The 17,004-nt window shown below is 45.1% G+C and overlaps 1 protein-coding gene across 3 annotated transcripts in view; it reads left to right on the forward strand.

The window, feature by feature from the left end:
* The window catches only part of IGF2R (insulin like growth factor 2 receptor), a 126,876-nt gene that overhangs the window by 106,588 nt on the left and 3,284 nt on the right, over positions 1-17,004 (forward strand). For 2 of the 3 annotated variants that reach the window (XM_070733800.1, XM_070733799.1), the window contains exons 44-47: positions 3,869-4,053; positions 11,806-11,992; positions 13,983-14,135; positions 15,668-15,737. In XM_070733800.1, coding sequence (XP_070589901.1) covers positions 3,869-4,053; positions 11,806-11,992; positions 13,983-14,135; positions 15,668-15,737 — 595 coding nt within the window. Of the gene's footprint in view, positions 1-3,868; positions 4,054-11,805; positions 11,993-13,982; positions 14,136-15,667; positions 15,738-16,012; positions 16,076-17,004 lie in introns of those variants that run through there. The other variant, XM_070733801.1, reaches the window with a different exon arrangement.

The following is a 17,004-nucleotide window of genomic DNA, read 5'->3' on the forward strand; positions in this document are numbered from 1 at the left end:
AAACAATATTGTACAGGCACAAATATAATATTAAGAAAAAACTAAAAACCCTATCAATTTAAAAAACCAAACAGCACATACATACCAAACATAAATTATAATAAGCCTGGGGGAAAGGTGTCTCAAATCCCCCATGCCTGGCGGTATAGATGGGTCTTAAGTAGTTTACGGAAGACAAGGAGGGTGGGAGCAGTTCTAATCTCCAGGGGGAGTTGATTCCAGAGGGCCGGGGCCGCCACAGAGAAGGCTCTTCCCCTGGGGCCCGCCAGACGACATTGTTTAGTCGACGGGACCCGGAGAAGGCCAACTCTGTGGGACCTTATCGGCCGCTGGGATTCGTACGTTCTGCACGATCTGAAGTTTCCGAACACTTTTCAGAGGTAGCCCCATGTAGAGAGCATTGCAGTAATCGAACCTTGAGGTGATAAGGGCATGAGTGACTGTGAGCAATGACTCCCTGTCCAAATAGGGCCGCAACTGGTGCACCAGGCGAACCTGGGCAAACGCCCTCCTCGCCACAGCCGAAAGATGATGTTCCAATGTCAGCTGTGGGTCGAGGAGGACGCCCAAGTTGCGCACCCTCTCTGAGGGGGTCAGTGGTTCCCCCCCCCAGGGTAATGGACGGACAGATGGAATTGTCCTTGGGAGGCAACACCCACAGCCACTCTGTCTTGTCTGGATTGAGTTTGAGTTTGTTGACACCCATCCAGTCCCCAACAGCCTCCAGGCACCGGCACATCACTTCCGCTGCTTCGCTGACTGGACATGGGGTGGAGATGTACAACTGGGTATCATCCGCATATTGATGATACCTCACCCCATGCCCTTGGATGATCTCACCCAGCGGTTTCATGTAGATATTAAATAGCAGGGGGGAGAGGACCGACCCCTGAGGTACCCCACAAGGGAGAAACCTAGAGGTCGACCTCTGACCCCCCACTAACACCAACTGCGACCGACCGGAGAGGTAGGAGGAGAACCACTGGAGAACAGTGCCTCCCACTCCCAACCCCTCCAGTCGGCGCAGAAGGATACCATGGTCGATGGTATCGAAAGCCGCTGAGAGGTTAAGAAGCACCAGGACAGAGGACAAGCCCCTGTCCCGGGCCTGCCAGAGATCATCCATCAACGCGACCAAAGCAGTTTCCGTGCTGTAACCGGGCCTGAAACCCGACTGTTGGGGCCCTAGATAATCGGCTTCTTCCAAGGACCGCTGGAGTTGGAGCGCCACCACCTTCTCAACAACCTTCCCCATAAAGGGAAGGTTGGAGACTGGACGGTAGTTATTAAGCACGGCTGGGTCCAGGGAAGGCTTCTTGAGGAGGGGGCGCACAAGTGCCTCCTTATAAGGAGCTGGGAAGGACCCCCTCCCCAAGGAGGCGGTGACAATCTCCTGGACCCAGCTCCGTGTCACCTCTCGACTGGCCGAAACCAACCAAGAGGGACACGGATCCAGTAAGCAGGTGGCAGAACTCACAGCTCCAATGGCCTTGTCCACTTCATCAGGTGTCACCAAGTCAAACTCCTCCCAGACAGATGGACAAAGACGTTTAGCCCCAGTCACCTCGACTGACTCATTGTCAGCCGATACTGCTATGCAATTGGAGTCGAGTTCCGCTCGGATCCGAGCGACTTTATCAGCGAAAAACGAGATAAATTCCTCAGCACTGCCCTGCAAGGGTTCCCCAACTCCCCCCTGATTTAGAAGGGAGCGGGTCACCCTAAACAGGGCAGCCGGGCGGGATTCCACTGATGCAATCAAGGCGGCATGGTACGCGCATCTTGCCGCCTTGAGCGCCACTTTGTAAGTCTTAATAAAAGCTCTTACAAGTGTTCGGTCGGATTCGGACTTACTCTTCCTCCATCGCTTCTCTAGACGTCTCTTCTGGCGTTTCAACTCCCGGAGCTCCTCGTTGAACCATGGAGCTCTACGGGGTCTAGTGCCACAGAGAGGTCGCAGTGGCGCAATTCGGTCAAGAGCCTCCGCTGCAGCCTTGTTCCAGGCCTCAGCAAGAGACTCTGCCGAGCTGTGGACGAGCGAATCTGGTAGAACCCCAAGCGCCTTCTGAAAGCCCTCAGGGTCCATCAGGCGTCTGGGGCGGAACCTCCTAATCGGTTCCGCCTCCCTGCGGGGGAGGATTGGAGCCAGGAAGTTGAGCCGCAGTAGAAAATGGTCTGACCATGACAAAGGCAATGCTTCTAAGCCCCTTAGTCTCAGACCACTATTCAATTGCTCCGAGAGGAATACCATGTCGGGTGTGTGTCCACCCTCGTGAGTCGGACCCTGAACTACTTGAGTCAGGTCCATGGCTGTCATGGTGGCCATGAACTCCTGTGCTAATCCTGAGGAACCGCCGAGCGATGGCAGATTGAAGTCCCCCAGGACAATGAGTCCGGGGAACTCCACCGCCAGCCCGGCCACCTCTTCGAGCAGCACAGGCAGGGCTGTTGACACGCAGCTGGGAGGCAGGTACGTGAGTAACAAGCCCACCTGAACCCCTAAGTCCAACTTCACAAGGAGTGACTCACAACCCGAGATCTCAGGAGCAACGAGTCTACGCAGATGGAGGCTCTCCCTGGCTACAATAGCCACTCCTCGCCCCCTTCCCTGGGGTCGAGGCTGGTGCCATATCTGAAACCCAGCTGGACATATTTCCGAGAGAGGCACCCCTCCCTCTGGGCCCAGCCAGGTTTCAGTAACACATGCCAGATCGGCCTCCTCATCCAGGATCAGATCCCGGATGAGGAGAGCTTTATTCGCGACCGATCTGGCATTGAGTAGCAGCACCTTGAGCCCAGGGCCCGGATTACACTCGTCACCAGGGCTCCGGTTTGAGCTCACGGGACCGGAACAAGGGATCGCTATTAAGCAGCGATCTCTTTTTCCTCCAGAACGGCTAGCCCCGTGACTCCCGCCATATCTACCTCTCCCCAGCAGGACCGGGATATTCTGGCCCTCTGTCACCCCAGAGAAAGATACCCCCATCTCTCCTGTCTCTCTATATTATAAAGCTATGATAAATATATAACTTTAAATTTACCCCATATTATTTAAATTTATCCCTATGCCTATCATTAAAAGTAAAAATTAGTTCTAGAATGAAGGACATTTGAACAAAATATTTTCTCCAACTCAGCTGTGTATTCTTGTGCATTATACCTATGGTTTTCATAAATAATAGTGAAGATCGGAACACTTAGTTCTCGAATTATGACCACAGTTGAGCCCAAAATTTCCATTGGTATACAAAACAGTTGTGAAGTGAGTTTTGCTCCATTTTACAAGCTTTCTTGCCACAGTGGTTAAATGAACCACTGAAATTGTTACGCTAATACTGTTATTAGGTTAATCTGTCTTCCCCATTGATTTTTCTCATCAGAAGATCACAAAAGGTGATTAGGTGCCCCCCCTCCCAAGATGTTGCAGTTCATAAAAACTCTGTTTCCCCCAAAATAAGACATCCCCTGATAATAAGCCCAATCGGGCTTTTGAGTGCATGACAATAAGATCAAGCGCTTATTTCGGGGTTCAAAAAATATAAGATAGGATGTTATTTTCAGGAAAACACGGTATAAGAGTTGCCAATGGTTTAAGTTGAAGACTACCTATATAGCATTCAGGTAAAATGAAAATTGAGGAATTGTAGATTGCTTGGAAATGAGTGAAGAAAATCCCTTGCTAGATGGAAGTAAACTTGACATTTTAGGTGAATTAAAATAGGTAACTTGGAATAGAGAATAGTAGTAATTAGGTGAAAAGAGGTGCTTCCAAAGTTTTTTGATGTAGTTCTAGTTATTTCTGTATCATTACTCTGTATATGTGTATGCATTATGTATTTTAATTTTTATTTATTTATTTTTGTTTCAGATTATACAATGCATCAGGAGATTTCAGAACAAATGGTGACAGATACATTTATGAGATTCAGCTTTCTTCTATCACTGATTCAAAGAATCCAAAGTGTATGGGAGCTAACATCTGTCAAGTTAAAATATCAGATGCACGTACTCGTAGAGTTGGATCATCAAAAAATGCTCACTATTACATTCAAGGTAAGTAGCAACTTGCTAGAGATTATGACAACCTGGATTATGTCAAAGTAGAAACCCAAACCAAACACATTGCATTGGAAGCTCTGTTGAACTATTCCAGCATTCACTAAAAAATAAAATCTAGAATGTTTTGCTTGTCCCTAGTTTCTTCTAAATCTTCTGTTGGAATCCAAAGTGATTCCAAAGGGATTTTACTGACCAAGTTGAGCAAGTCTGCTATGTTGTGTTTCTTCGCCCCGTCCCCCATGTCAGCTGCAGAATGTAACCATGTCCCATAATCAGATATCTCACTTGTATGCCCATCGTCAATCTTCCCAGTGTATTTCCTTCTTCAATTTTTTTATAAAAGGCTATACCTAGTCATCCAAACACAATCTAAAGCTGGTCCTCCAATCCTTTAGGACAGAGGTCTTCAAACTTGGCAACTTTAAGACTTGTGGACTTCAACTCCCAGAATTCCCCAGTCAACTGGCTGGAGAATTTTAGGAGTTGAAGTCCACAAGTCTTAAAGTTGCTAAGTTTGGGGACCCCTGCTTTAGGGATTTCTTAAAAAGCCACGTTTTTATGACTCACCGAAAGTCTGATTATTGGAGGTTTTTTTCCCAATTATATTTTTTCACAATTTTCTTCAGAAGGACATATTTCAATGTGTGGGAAAGAAATCACATTTCATTCCTTATAATTGAGGAAAGAATTAGCCAGCAGTAGCTGTTTTATGGCTAGAATTATTTGGCCATAAATCTACCCAGTAACTTTTGTGTGACGGAGCAGACACATAAATTTGATTAAAGATATATAAAGCATTTTGCACATCCACATCATCTCCTTATTTGTTTTAATTATACTGATTTCTCAGTATCAGTATATTTTCTTTTTTAAAAAAAATTCTCTCCCTGTTGATTTCCTAATGTCTCCAAATTCACCTTCTTGGTTTTCATTCCTGTGAGCAGAATTGAACGATGCTATTAATAATTGTCAGTCAGTCCCACCTCTGAAGGATGTTAATTTATTCTCTTGTCCCTCCAAATACTAGCATATTTATTTTATTTATTTATTTATTTATTAAATTTGTATGCCGCCCCTCTCCGCAGACTTGGGGCGGCTCACAACAGCAACAGAAAAACAGTGTAAAATACAAATTCAATAATTAGAAAGCTAAAAACCCATAATTTAAAAAACATCCACACAAAATATCAAACATACAAAGATATTTCAATTCCCCCATGCCTGATGACAGAGGTGGGTCTTAAGGAGTTTGCGAAAGGCAAGGAGGATGGGGGCTGTTCTAATCTCAGGGGGGAGCTGGTTCCAGAGGGTTGGGGCCGCCACAGAGAAGGCTGTTCCCCTGGGACCCGCCAAACAACATTGTTTGGTCGATGGGACCCGGAAAAGGCCAACTCTGTGGGACCTAATCAGTCGCTGAGATTCTTGGTTGCTTAGGCTGATTGAGAGGCATTGAGCATTTGTGAAAAGTCCTATTTTTTTAGACACGGGGATTCTTTGATTCTGACTGTCTATGGAAATTCTCAATCATCCAGGTCATGATTGTCCCAAAAATGCTTTTCTCAAGAGACAAGTGGACTTTCTGGTTTCTCTTTGAAGACGTTTCGCTTCTCAAGAAAGCTGAAAAAGCTTCTTGGATGAGAAGCAAAACGTTTTCAAAGAAAAATCAGAAAGTCCAGTTGCCTCTTGAAAAAGCACCTTTGGGATTTTGATTCCGACCTTTTCCTATCCCAGGGGGTGAAAATAAAGCAGCTCCTTATTTCTGCTTGGTCCCTATATATGTTTAGGCTCCCCCCACACCATATACAGTATAGAGATGGGGGGGGGAGAGAGTGTGAGTTATATTTCCCCCTTAGTGCTCCTCTATCAACCACCTGCTGCCTTTCTAAGTTTAGAGAACAACTGAAAAGGTGATACTCAACAATAGAAGAACAGGGTAAGAGTAAGACAATATAATTTTTTTCACTGCATCTTCTCTTGCTTTCTGTGAGGAGAAGAGTTGATTTTTTTTTTTTTACATATATAGATCCTGTTTTTGGTTTTCCTAAACCCGGTAGCTAGAGAGCAAATGTGGGAAAACAATAAAGATGAATCTTTTGTCTACTTGCCTCGTTTCCTTTCCAGTCGTTACATGAATGGAAACCTAATGTGTAAACTTGCCAACTCACCTCCATGAGAGGCAAGAAGGAAACTAAAGTAAGAACATTAATTACTAAGCGAGAAATTTAGCAACTTGTGTTCGGAAACTTCAGATCGTGCAGAATGCGGCCGCGAGAGCCATCGTGGGGCTTCCTAGATTCGCCCACGTTTCTGCAACACTCCGTGGCCTGCATTGGCTGCCGATCAGTTTCCGGTCACAATTCAAAGTGTTGGTTATGACCTTTAAAGCCCTACATGGCATTGGGCCAGAATACATCCGGAACCGCTTTCTACCGCACGAATCCCAGCGGCCAATAAGGTCCCACAGAGTTGGCCTTCTCCGGGTCCCGTCGACTAAACAATGTCGTTTGGTGGGCCCCAGCGGAAGAGCCTTCTCTGTGGCGGCCCCGGTCCTCTGAAATCAATTCCCCCCAGAGATTAGAACGGCCCCCACCCTCCTTGTCTTTCACAAATTACTCAAGACCCACCTTTGTCGCCAGGCATGGGGGAGTTAGGATATTCCTTCCCCTAGGCCATTACAAGTTATGTATGGTATGTTTGTGTGTATGTTTGGTTTTTATAATAAGGGTTTTTAGTTGTTTTATTAAATTGGATTGTTACATGTTGTTTTTTATCATTGTTGTTAGCCGCCCCGAGTCTGCGGAGAGGGGCGGCATACAAATCCAATAAATAAATAAGTAAATAAATAAATAAAATAAATAAATATATAAGAAAAAATAGTCCTCACTTAGCAACTGCTATTACTATTCAACTGCTAAGTGACCATTGAGTTAGGATGGCGCTGAAAAAAGTAGCTTTAAGACCAATGCCTACATTTATAACCTTCACAGTTGTCTTTCAATTGTGTGATTGCCTTTACAGTTAGTAAGACTTGTCCTGTGCTTAATCTTTCTCCCCTCCTGCTTGCAGAGCAGGAAACTTAGAGAAGAAGGGAATAACGCACACAATGGGGAATGAACGTAGAAAGAAATACAAGGGAGGAATTTTTGACAAATAATAGGCACAGGAGCAATTGCCCACATAAATTCATTGGGTTTCCTCCCCCACCACCCGAACTGCTTGTTTAGGCAATCTCTGCCCTATGGGAGAGAGTGGAGGGGGTTGGTGTTTTTTTTATGCTCCTGTGCTTGGCCCCATTTTTTACTCCCTCTTCCCTCTCTGGCAGAGAAAGAGATTGGGGAGGAAGGATTTACAACAGAATAAGTAGGCACACAGAGGGGAAGTATATCAGCTGTTGTATCTTGTGGAAACCTGCAAGTACATTTCTTCCCTATCACCTTAACAGCCCAATAAACTATAATAATGCACTTGGGGAAAAGGAATCCTCAATCTGAGTATTGTATTGGCAGTTCTGTGTTAGCAAAAACTTCAGAAGAGAAGGATTTAGGGGTAGTGATTTCTGATAGTCTCAAAATAGGTGAGCAGTGTGGTCGGGTGGTAGGAAAAGCAAGTAGGATGCTTGGCTGCATAGCTAGAGGTATAACAAGCAGGAAGAGGGAGATTGTGATCCCGCTATATAGAGCGCATTTTGAATACTGTGTTCAGTTCTGGAGACCTCACCTACAAAAAGATATTGACAAAATTGAATGGGTCCAAAGACGGGCTACAAGAATGGTGGAAGGTCTTAAGCATAAGGAAAGACTTAATGAACTCAATCTGTATAGTCTGGAGCAGTGTTTCCCAACCTTTTTGGAGCCGCGGCACATTTTTCATATTTTCAAAATCCTGGGGAACATTGGGGGGGGGGGGGCGCTAAAAAAAGTTTGGATAAAAAAAATATCTCTTCCTCCCTTTCGCTCTATTTCTCTCTCCCTCTTTCTCTCTCTTCCTTCCTTTCTCTCTCCATCCCTCTTTCTTTCTCTCTTCCTTCCTTCTTCTCTTTCTGTCTCCTCCTTCCTCTCTCATCTCTCTTTCCTTCCTCTCCCTCCCTTTCTCTCTTTCCTTTCTCTCCCTTTTTGTCTATCCTTTCTATCTCTCACCCCTTCTGCCTCTTTCATTCCCTTTCTCTCCCTCCCTTTCTCTCCCTCTTTCCTTTCTATCTCTCTTTCTTTTTCTCCCTCCTTCATATCTTCTTTCTCTCCCCCCTTCCTCCCTCTTTCCTTTCTCCCCCTCCCTTTCTCTTCCTTTTTCTCTATCCTTTCTACTTCTTACTCTTTCTTTCTCTCCCTCCTTCATTCAATTTTCTCTCCCTCCCTTTCTCTCTCTTTCCTTTCTCTCCCTCCCTTGTTCTCCCCTGGGGCTGCCTGTGCCTGCCCTGCACCACCCAACACGGACGGACAGCCCCCGGTCGTCGGTTCGTGCCCCCCCCCCCCCACACGGAGGGAGATCAGCCACTGGAGGGAAATCGGGCTGGCGGGGGTGGCGAATCCACCTCCCCACTCGGGTGGAGGGAGATCGGGCTGGCGAGGGCGGTGGATCCGCGTCCCCAGCCACTGGATGGAAATCGGGCTGGCGGGGGCGGCGAATCCACCTCCCCACTCGGGTGGAGGGAGATCGGGCTGGCGGGGGCGGCGAATCCACCTCCCCACTCGGGTGGAGGAAGATCGGGCTGGCGAGGGCGGTGGATCCGCGTCCCCAGCCACTGGAGGGAAATTGGGCTGGCAGGGGCGGCGAATCCACCTCCCCACTCGGGTGGAGGGAGATCGGGCTGGCGAGGGCGGTGGATCCGCGTCCCCAGCCACTGGAGGGAAATCGGGCTGGCGGGGGCGGCGAATCCACCTCCCCACTCGGGTGGAGGGAGATCGGGCTGGCGGGGGCGGCGAATCCACCTCCCCACTCGGGTGGAGGAAGATCGGGCTGGCGAGGGCGGTGGATCCGCGTCCCCAGCCACTGGAGGGAAATTGGGCTGGCAGGGGCGGCGAATCCACCTCCCCACTCGGGTGGAGGGAGATCGGGCTGGCGAGGGCGGTGGATCCGCGTCCCCAGCCGCGCGGAGGGAAATCGGGCAGGCGGGCGGGTGGCCGCGGCTCCCTGTGCGCCCCTGGAAAAGGGTGCGCGGGGGGGCATTTTGGGGTGCGTTGGCGTGCGCAGCCTACAGGGAACGGTGCCCGGGGCCGCTGCAGCCGGCAGCCTGTTTCCGCTGCCAGTGCCCTCCCACCGGGCCCCCAAAGGACACTTGCCGCCGACGCCATTGAAGGCGGGAAAAAGGCAGGAAGAATGAAGCTCTCTTTCTTCCTGCCTTCCTTCTTTGGGGCGCAGCAGGAGAGCGGCAGAAACCGCGGCATCGGGCAGGAGCCGGGAGGTCGGAGGCACCGGCAGCTCCCCGCCCAGCTGTCGCTGTCGCGGCACACCTGGCTGTGTCTCGCGGCACACTAGTGTGCCGCGGCACACCGGTTGGGAAACGCTGGTCTGGAGGACAGAAGGAAAAGGGGGGACATGATCGAAACATTTAAATATGTCAAAGGGTTAAATAAGATTCAGGAGGGAAGTGTTTTTAATAGGAAAGTGAACACAAGAACAAGGGGACACAATCTGAAGTTAGTTGGGGGAAAGATCAGAAGCAACATGAGAAAATATTATTTTACTGAAAAAGTAGGTAGATCCTTGGAACAAACTTCCAACAGACTTGGTTGGTAAATCCACAGTAACTGAATTTAAACATGCCTGGGATAAACATATATCCATTGTAAGATAAAATACAGGAAATAGTATAAGGGCAGACTAGATGGACCATGAGGTCTTTTTCTGCCATCAGTCTTCTATGTTTCTATGTTTCTCTTCTGAGATACAGTGGAACCCCGACATACGAAATTAATTGGTTCCGGAAGGAACCTCGTATGTCGAAGAGCTCGTAGGTCGAAGCATTGTTTCCCATAGGAAACAATGGAAAAGTGATTAATGCATGCAAGCCCGAGGGCTGAGGGGAAAAGACGTCGGCTGAGGGGTGCCCGGTGCTTCGGAGCCGGCATGGGGGGGCTTTCCATGCTGGCTCCGATCATTTCAGATAGGCGCGCCGATTCTCCACTCACTCTGGGTGAGCGGCGAATCGGCGCATCTGTTTAAAAAGATCGTAGCCGGCATGGAACATCCCCCCATGCCAGCTACGAGCTTTTCAGACAGGCGTGCCGATTCTCCGCTTTTAGCAGTGAGCGGAGAATCGGCGCGCCTGCCTGAAAAGCTCGTAGCTGGCATGGGGGGATGTTCCATGCCGGCTACGATCTTTTTAAACAGATGCGCCGATTCGCCGCTCACCCGGAGTGAGCGGAGAATCGGCGCGCCTGCCTGAAAAGCTCGTAGCTGGCATGGGGGGATGTTCCATGCCGGCTACGAGCTTTTTAAACAGATGCGCCGATTCGCCACTCACCCGGAGTGAGCGGAGAATTGGCGCGCCTGCCTGAAAAGCTCGTAGCTGGCATGGGGGGATGTTCCATGCCGGCTACGATCTTTTTAAACAGATGCGCCGATTCGCCGCTCACCCCGGAGTGAGCGGAGAATCGGCGCGCCTGCCTGAAAAGCTCGTAGCTGGCATGGGGGGATGTTCCATGCCAGCTACGATCTTTTTAAACAGATGCGCCGATTCGCCGCTCACCCGGAGTGAGCGGAGAATCGGCGCGCCTTTCTGAAAAGCTCGTAGCTGGCATGGGGGGATGTTCCATGCCGGCTACGATCTTTTTAAACAGATGCGCCGATTCGCCGCTCACCCGGAGTGAGCGGAGAATCGGCGCGCCTTTCTGAAAAGCTCGTAGCTGGCATGGGGGGGTGTTCCATGCCGGCTACGATCTTTTTAAACAGATGCGCCGATTCGCCGCTCACCCGGAGTGAGCGGAGAATCGGCACGCCTGCCTGAAAAGCTCGTAGCTGGCATGGGGGGATGTTCCATGCCAGCTACGAGCTTTTCAGACAGACGCGCCGATTCTCCGCTCACTGCTAAAAGCGGAGAATCGGCACGCCTGTCTGAAAAGATCGCCGCCGGTCCGGTGGGGTTTTGCAGCAACCTCCGAGCCCAGGTTGCTCGGAGGTTGCTGCAAAACCCCACCAGACCAGCGGCGATCTTTTCAGACAGGCGCGCTTTCTCGAAAGGGCGGAGAAAGCCCTCTCTCGCAGCCTCCTGGCTGGGAGCACTTTCGCTGCGAGAGAGGGCTTTCTCCGTCCCTTTCGGGAAAGCCCTCTCTCGCAGCGAAAGTGCTCCCAGCCAGGGAGAGCGTTCAGATCCCCCCACCCCCAGCAGAAAGCGTTCAGATCCCCCCACCCCCAGCAGAAGCCAAGGACTCACCAAGCGCTGGATACGAACGGAGAAGAGCCAGGCTGGTTTGCTTTGCAGAGCCGAATAAAGCGTCACGCCCCCCTGACGCTTTTGGCGGCAAAAGAGCCCAGCATCGCTTCGGAAGCCGCCGAAAGCGTCAGAGGGGCGTGACGCTTTATTCGGCTCTGCATCAGCTCGGAAGCAAAGCAAGCCAGGCCGGCTCTTCTCGGCTCGTATCCCGAATGGAAGCTCGTGAGTCGAGCAAAAATTTCTCTACTCTCCCAGCTCGTATCTCGAGTAGCTCGTAAGTAGAGCTGCTCGTATGTCGGGGTTCCACTGTATTCACAAAACATATCCACAACCAACCATTGATTGTGAATTTTTAATTTTGTTTTCTTCCTTTGCAGATGATGTTTTGGATCTTGTGTTCTTCTCTGAATCCCCATGCGGGAGAGATTCCCAAAAATCTGTCTCCTCAACTATTGTCTTCCACTGTGATAAAGACGCTGGAGAAGGCATCCCAAAATTTCTTCATGAATCAATGGACTGCCAGTACTTATTCACCTGGTACACCTCGGCAGTTTGCCAGTTGGTGTAAGTAAATTTCATGAGAATAATTCTTGTTACCATGTTTGTTTTTCTGTTTTTTAATTGTTCAGCTACCCAAAGTCATTCTGGAGTCTGTCCATCTCTAAAATTGACTAAATAGAGAGATCACAAAAGTTCTGTATAGTGCGTACTGTCTCAGCCTGTTACAGCCTTAAAACTAACAATTTCAAATAAATTTCCTCTTCTCGAATTATGTGTGTGATATAGCTATCACAGTTTTAGTTTTAGGAGTTTTAAAGTGCAAGAAAATACAAAAATATTAGTGAATTTTGAAGAGATCGTCAATCATCTTTATTAGATTAAATTTGTCCAGATGTTTACTTCAAGCTGCAGCTTCTTCTGGACAAATTACAGAGATTACATTTAGCTACAAATGTACTGAGAGAAATGCAGCCCCATGAAAACAGATTGAGCCCCCTTCCCCAAACCGCAGTATTACTTGAATTAAATTTCAGTTTTTTCATCCTAACCAGTCCATTGCAGAGTTGAGCAATTCTATTTTTCGGTACTAAGCCTGAAGGATTGATGTAATGGATGCTGCCTTTTTCAGATGTGACCATTATGAAGAATAAAGTGAAATATAACAAACCTAATATGATTTCAGATAGTAGTCACTCAAGAGTTATTTATATGGCAATAACTGTAACATACTTTTGTGCTGAAAAATTTTGCTTGTTTTGTTGGAAGTTGATTAATTTGCTGTGAAATGGGAGGATTAAAATATTTTTTTAAAAGTACTTATAGCTTATTATATTTCCAGGAATGTATTTGAATGTGGTTGTTAATCATTTCTGAATAGAAGCTTCACGTATTATTTCAGAATTTAGCAATGTTTTTGAATATTATTGAATTTAATCAAAAGTTTGCAAGGTTCATTTATGAAAAAAGTCCAGGGAAATACAATAGAAATGTGTGCTCAGTCTACATTTAATAATGATATAGGTCTATAATTTTGAATTTTATCTTTATCTGTCCCATCCTTATGAATTAACGTTATTAACGAATCAGACCATGATTTTGGTATTTTACCATCCATAACAATCTCATTAAAAATTTCCAACATATTATTTATTATTACATCGCTTTCTATTTTATACCATTCCGCCGGAATAGCATCCGGCCCTGTAGCTTTATTATTTTTTTGTTTTTTAATAGTTGTCTGCAGTTCTTGTATTGTAATTAAACTATCTAACCTTTCTTGTTGTCCTTCCGTTAGTTGTGGTAAGTCTGATGAATTTAAGTACCTAAAAATCTCCTCTTCTTTAATATCTTCTTTCTTATATAGTTCTTTATAGAAATCTTGTATGATTTTTGCTTTTTCCTCACTTCTATATTTTTTAATGCCTTTGTCATCTACCAGTTCTTTAATTATTTTTGATTGTCTATACTTTCTTAGTTTATATGCGAGCCATCTTCCTGGTTTATTGGCATGTTCAAAATACTGCTGTTTGGCCCTTTTAAACTTTTCTGCTATTTGCTTTTGTTCAATAAATTTTATTTTATGCTTAATTAAATCCATTTTCCTCTTAATCTCGTAGTCTTTAATATTGTGTTGAAATACTAACTCAAGTTGTTTCAACTCACTAATCAGTTGTTCGTATTCTATCCATTGTTCTTTATTTTTCTTTGCTGTATAAGAGATCGTTAATCCTCTAATGTATGCTTTAGCTGTATCCCACAAATTTTGAAAAGAGGTCTCTGAATTTTTATTGCATTTAAAAAAAAATCTAATTCTTTTTCTATCCATTCTCTGTATTGTTTATCTCTTATAATGTTCCTATTCATCTGCCAATTTATCTGTCTCTCTTTATTTTTCCAATATATCACTAACCTTTCCAAGGGTCAAAGAGACCCATTCTAGTGGGCCGGAAGAGCTGCAACAGAGAAGAGAGAACAAATAATATGTGGAGGGCTGCTTTTGCCGAACAGATGGTACCTTTTGAATTCAAATTCCCATTTCTTTAATCATTTGCAGTAGCTCGGAAACAACAAACGATGGAAAGTACGAAGAAGGTTTTTCTAAAGGCCTTTCAGGAAGAAGCCAAGCAGTTGGAGCACTATTAAGTTTACTCCTTGTGATTCTCACAGCATGCCTTGTGGTCCTGCTACTTTACAAAAAAGAAAGAAGGTAGGACAAAAGAGAATAGTCAGATTGTTGCTTTATGTATGTATGTATGTAGGTATGTAGGTATGTAGGTAGGTAGGTAGGTAGGTAGGTATTTATGTATTTAGTTAGTTAGTTAATTAGTTAGTTAATTAGTTAGTTAGTTAGTTAGACTTCTATGACGCCCAATCCCGAAGGACTCAGGGTGGCTTACGACAATATGAAATTACAATATAAAATTACAACAACAATAAAAAGAAGTCAAAGAGAAAAGAATCTAATTACTAAAACTTTAGCTAAAACTGGTATTAGGACGACTCCACAACATGCATACATACCATTCATTCACAATCATAATTATACAGATGGTCAAGCTGGTTGTTAATTTAGGGCCTCCAGGCCTGCCGGTATAGCCATGTCTTTATGGCTTTACGAAAAACTAGCAGGGTGGAAGCAGTATGGACATCGGGGGGGGGGAGTTGATTTTATAGAATCGGAGCAGCAACATAGAAGGCTCTCCCCCGCGGTCCCGCCAGTCTACATTGCTTGGCTGACGGGACCTGGAGGGGGCCAACTCTGTGTGCTCTAATTGGTCTCTGGGAGGTATGTGGCAGGAGTTATTTTGCAATAACTCCCCAATATAACATTTTGGAAATGTTTTAAAGTCAGAAAGCTTGGGGTATCATTGAAAACAACGTGTCCAACACCCATAAAACTGTGCCAGAACTGTTACTTCTTTAAACATATTGCTATTCTTATAGGATAGTAGCAATAGCACTTAGATGTATGTACCACTTCACAGTGCTTTACAGGCCCCTCTAAGCAGTTTACAGAGTCAGCACATTCCCCCCAGCAATCTAGGTCCTCATTTTACCAACCTCGGAAGGATGAAAGGCTGAGTCAGCCTTGAGCCTGGTGAGATTCAAACTGCTGAACTGCTGGCAGTCAGCAATCAGCAGAATTGGACTGCAATACTGCATTCTAACCTCCATGCCACCAGGGCTCTAGTAGTAGCACACAACAAATAGTCCTGGCCAATATTCTGATATCAGACTATGTCTCATTTTTTAAATCAAGCACAAGTGTTTTTGAAAGAACTAATATCTACGTGCATTTTTAGAAATTGCTGTTGATGTCAAAACTGCTACTAATAGTATCTCATTCCCACTTTTGTCATCCACTGTAACCAAACTTCCTCCTTCCTCTAGTCCAGTGTTTCCCAACCTTGGTCACTTGAAGATATCTGGACTTCAACTCCCAGAATTCCCCAGCCAGCGAATGCTGGCTGGGGAATTCTGGGAGTTGAAGTCCAGATATCTTCAAGTGGCCAAGGTTGGGAAACACTGCTCTAGTCTGCCATCAGGGTTCTCGTCAAAGCTTGCAGTGCTAATTCTTGACACATGGGCTTGCTTTCTTTTTTTTTCAAATATGATATCCCCATTTTCCAGTTTCATTTGCAACTTGATAATGGCTTGTTGTATTGAGAAGACACCCAAACGTGTAGATTAGTTATCTCAGAATATAAAGTGTGTAACACTAATTTTTCTATTTTGCAGAGAATCTATGAAGCAGAAGATAGTCAACTGCTGTCGGAGATCATCAAATGTTTCTTATAAATATACCAAGGTATTTTATTATAAATATGCATCAAGTATTCTGCTTACAGCTCTGTATTATAATCATAACTATACTGGGTGCAGAACTATATCCTGTTTAAAATCAGTGCTACTTAATTATACATAAGCATGAAGTATAAATAACTGGATGGATTTTACAATTTTTTTAAAAAAATCTGCCCTACATTCACTAAGCATTATTTATTGATAGCTTTCAGTTGAGATTTTTGGCTATTATTCAAGATTTGAAAGAATTATATTAAAAAAAATTCTATTCCTCCAAAGCTTCGAGCATGGCTGTGTGTCATTTCAAAAGAATAAGGGCCAAAGGGAGAAGCAGCCAGAAAAGGTATAGAGGTTTACAGCATATTCCTCTAAATCAATCAATCAATATCAACTTTATTTGATTAGTCAATTGACCATATCAAAGCAAGGAAAAGGACCACATCGGTCGTCATAAAACTGTGACAGGTTAAAATACAATAAAATTGGCTAAGATACAGGAGGGAATTTGAATAAATGATAAGTTAAAATGCAGTATAATATGCTAAAATTGAGTAGTAAAACATGAGAATATAACTCGTGCAAAGGATTATATTAAACAAATCTAAGATACTGATATAAAATATTCTTAAGTGAGTTCATCTCCTTTGCATGCCACCCCAATATGTTCTATAAAACGTATTCTCATCTGAACAGCCCTAAATCATATTGTGGAACTGGTGGCCCTTAGGGTTTTTCTGGACTATAAATGTAAACCATCCTATCAATGTCCATGCCAGATTCTTAGAAGATATACTTAGCAAGTGAAGGTGATAGCTTTCTCATCCTATCTGCAGAAAACAACTAAATTCTTTTCTATAGGAACAAGGCTGCTTGTATTTAATCAATCAATGTGGTATGTCCTTTTGAATTTGCAATATTTCTGCGTAAATTTGATGTAAAACACGATCTGTTATCATACAAGTCCTAAAATCAGATGAAGAAAACCCAATTAAATAAATAAACCAAAAATTATATTTGTTTATTGAAAGAAATAATTCAAAGCTATTTTGGCAAAAGTATGTGAACCTTTGCTTTCAGTAACTGGTATGCTCTCCTTGGGGATTAATAAGTGCAACTAAACTTTTTTTGATTATTGTTGATCAGTTCTGTACATCAGTTTGGAGGAATTTTAGTCCATTCCTCCATACAGAATAGCTTCAATTCAGAGATGTTTCGGTTCAGAGGCTTCTTCGCATGAATTGCTCTCTCAGGTTCTTCCACAACATTTCTAT

Source organism: Erythrolamprus reginae, chromosome 1 (genome assembly GCF_031021105.1).
Source record: "Erythrolamprus reginae isolate rEryReg1 chromosome 1, rEryReg1.hap1, whole genome shotgun sequence".
Taxonomy (NCBI): domain Eukaryota; kingdom Metazoa; phylum Chordata; class Lepidosauria; order Squamata; family Dipsadidae; genus Erythrolamprus; species Erythrolamprus reginae.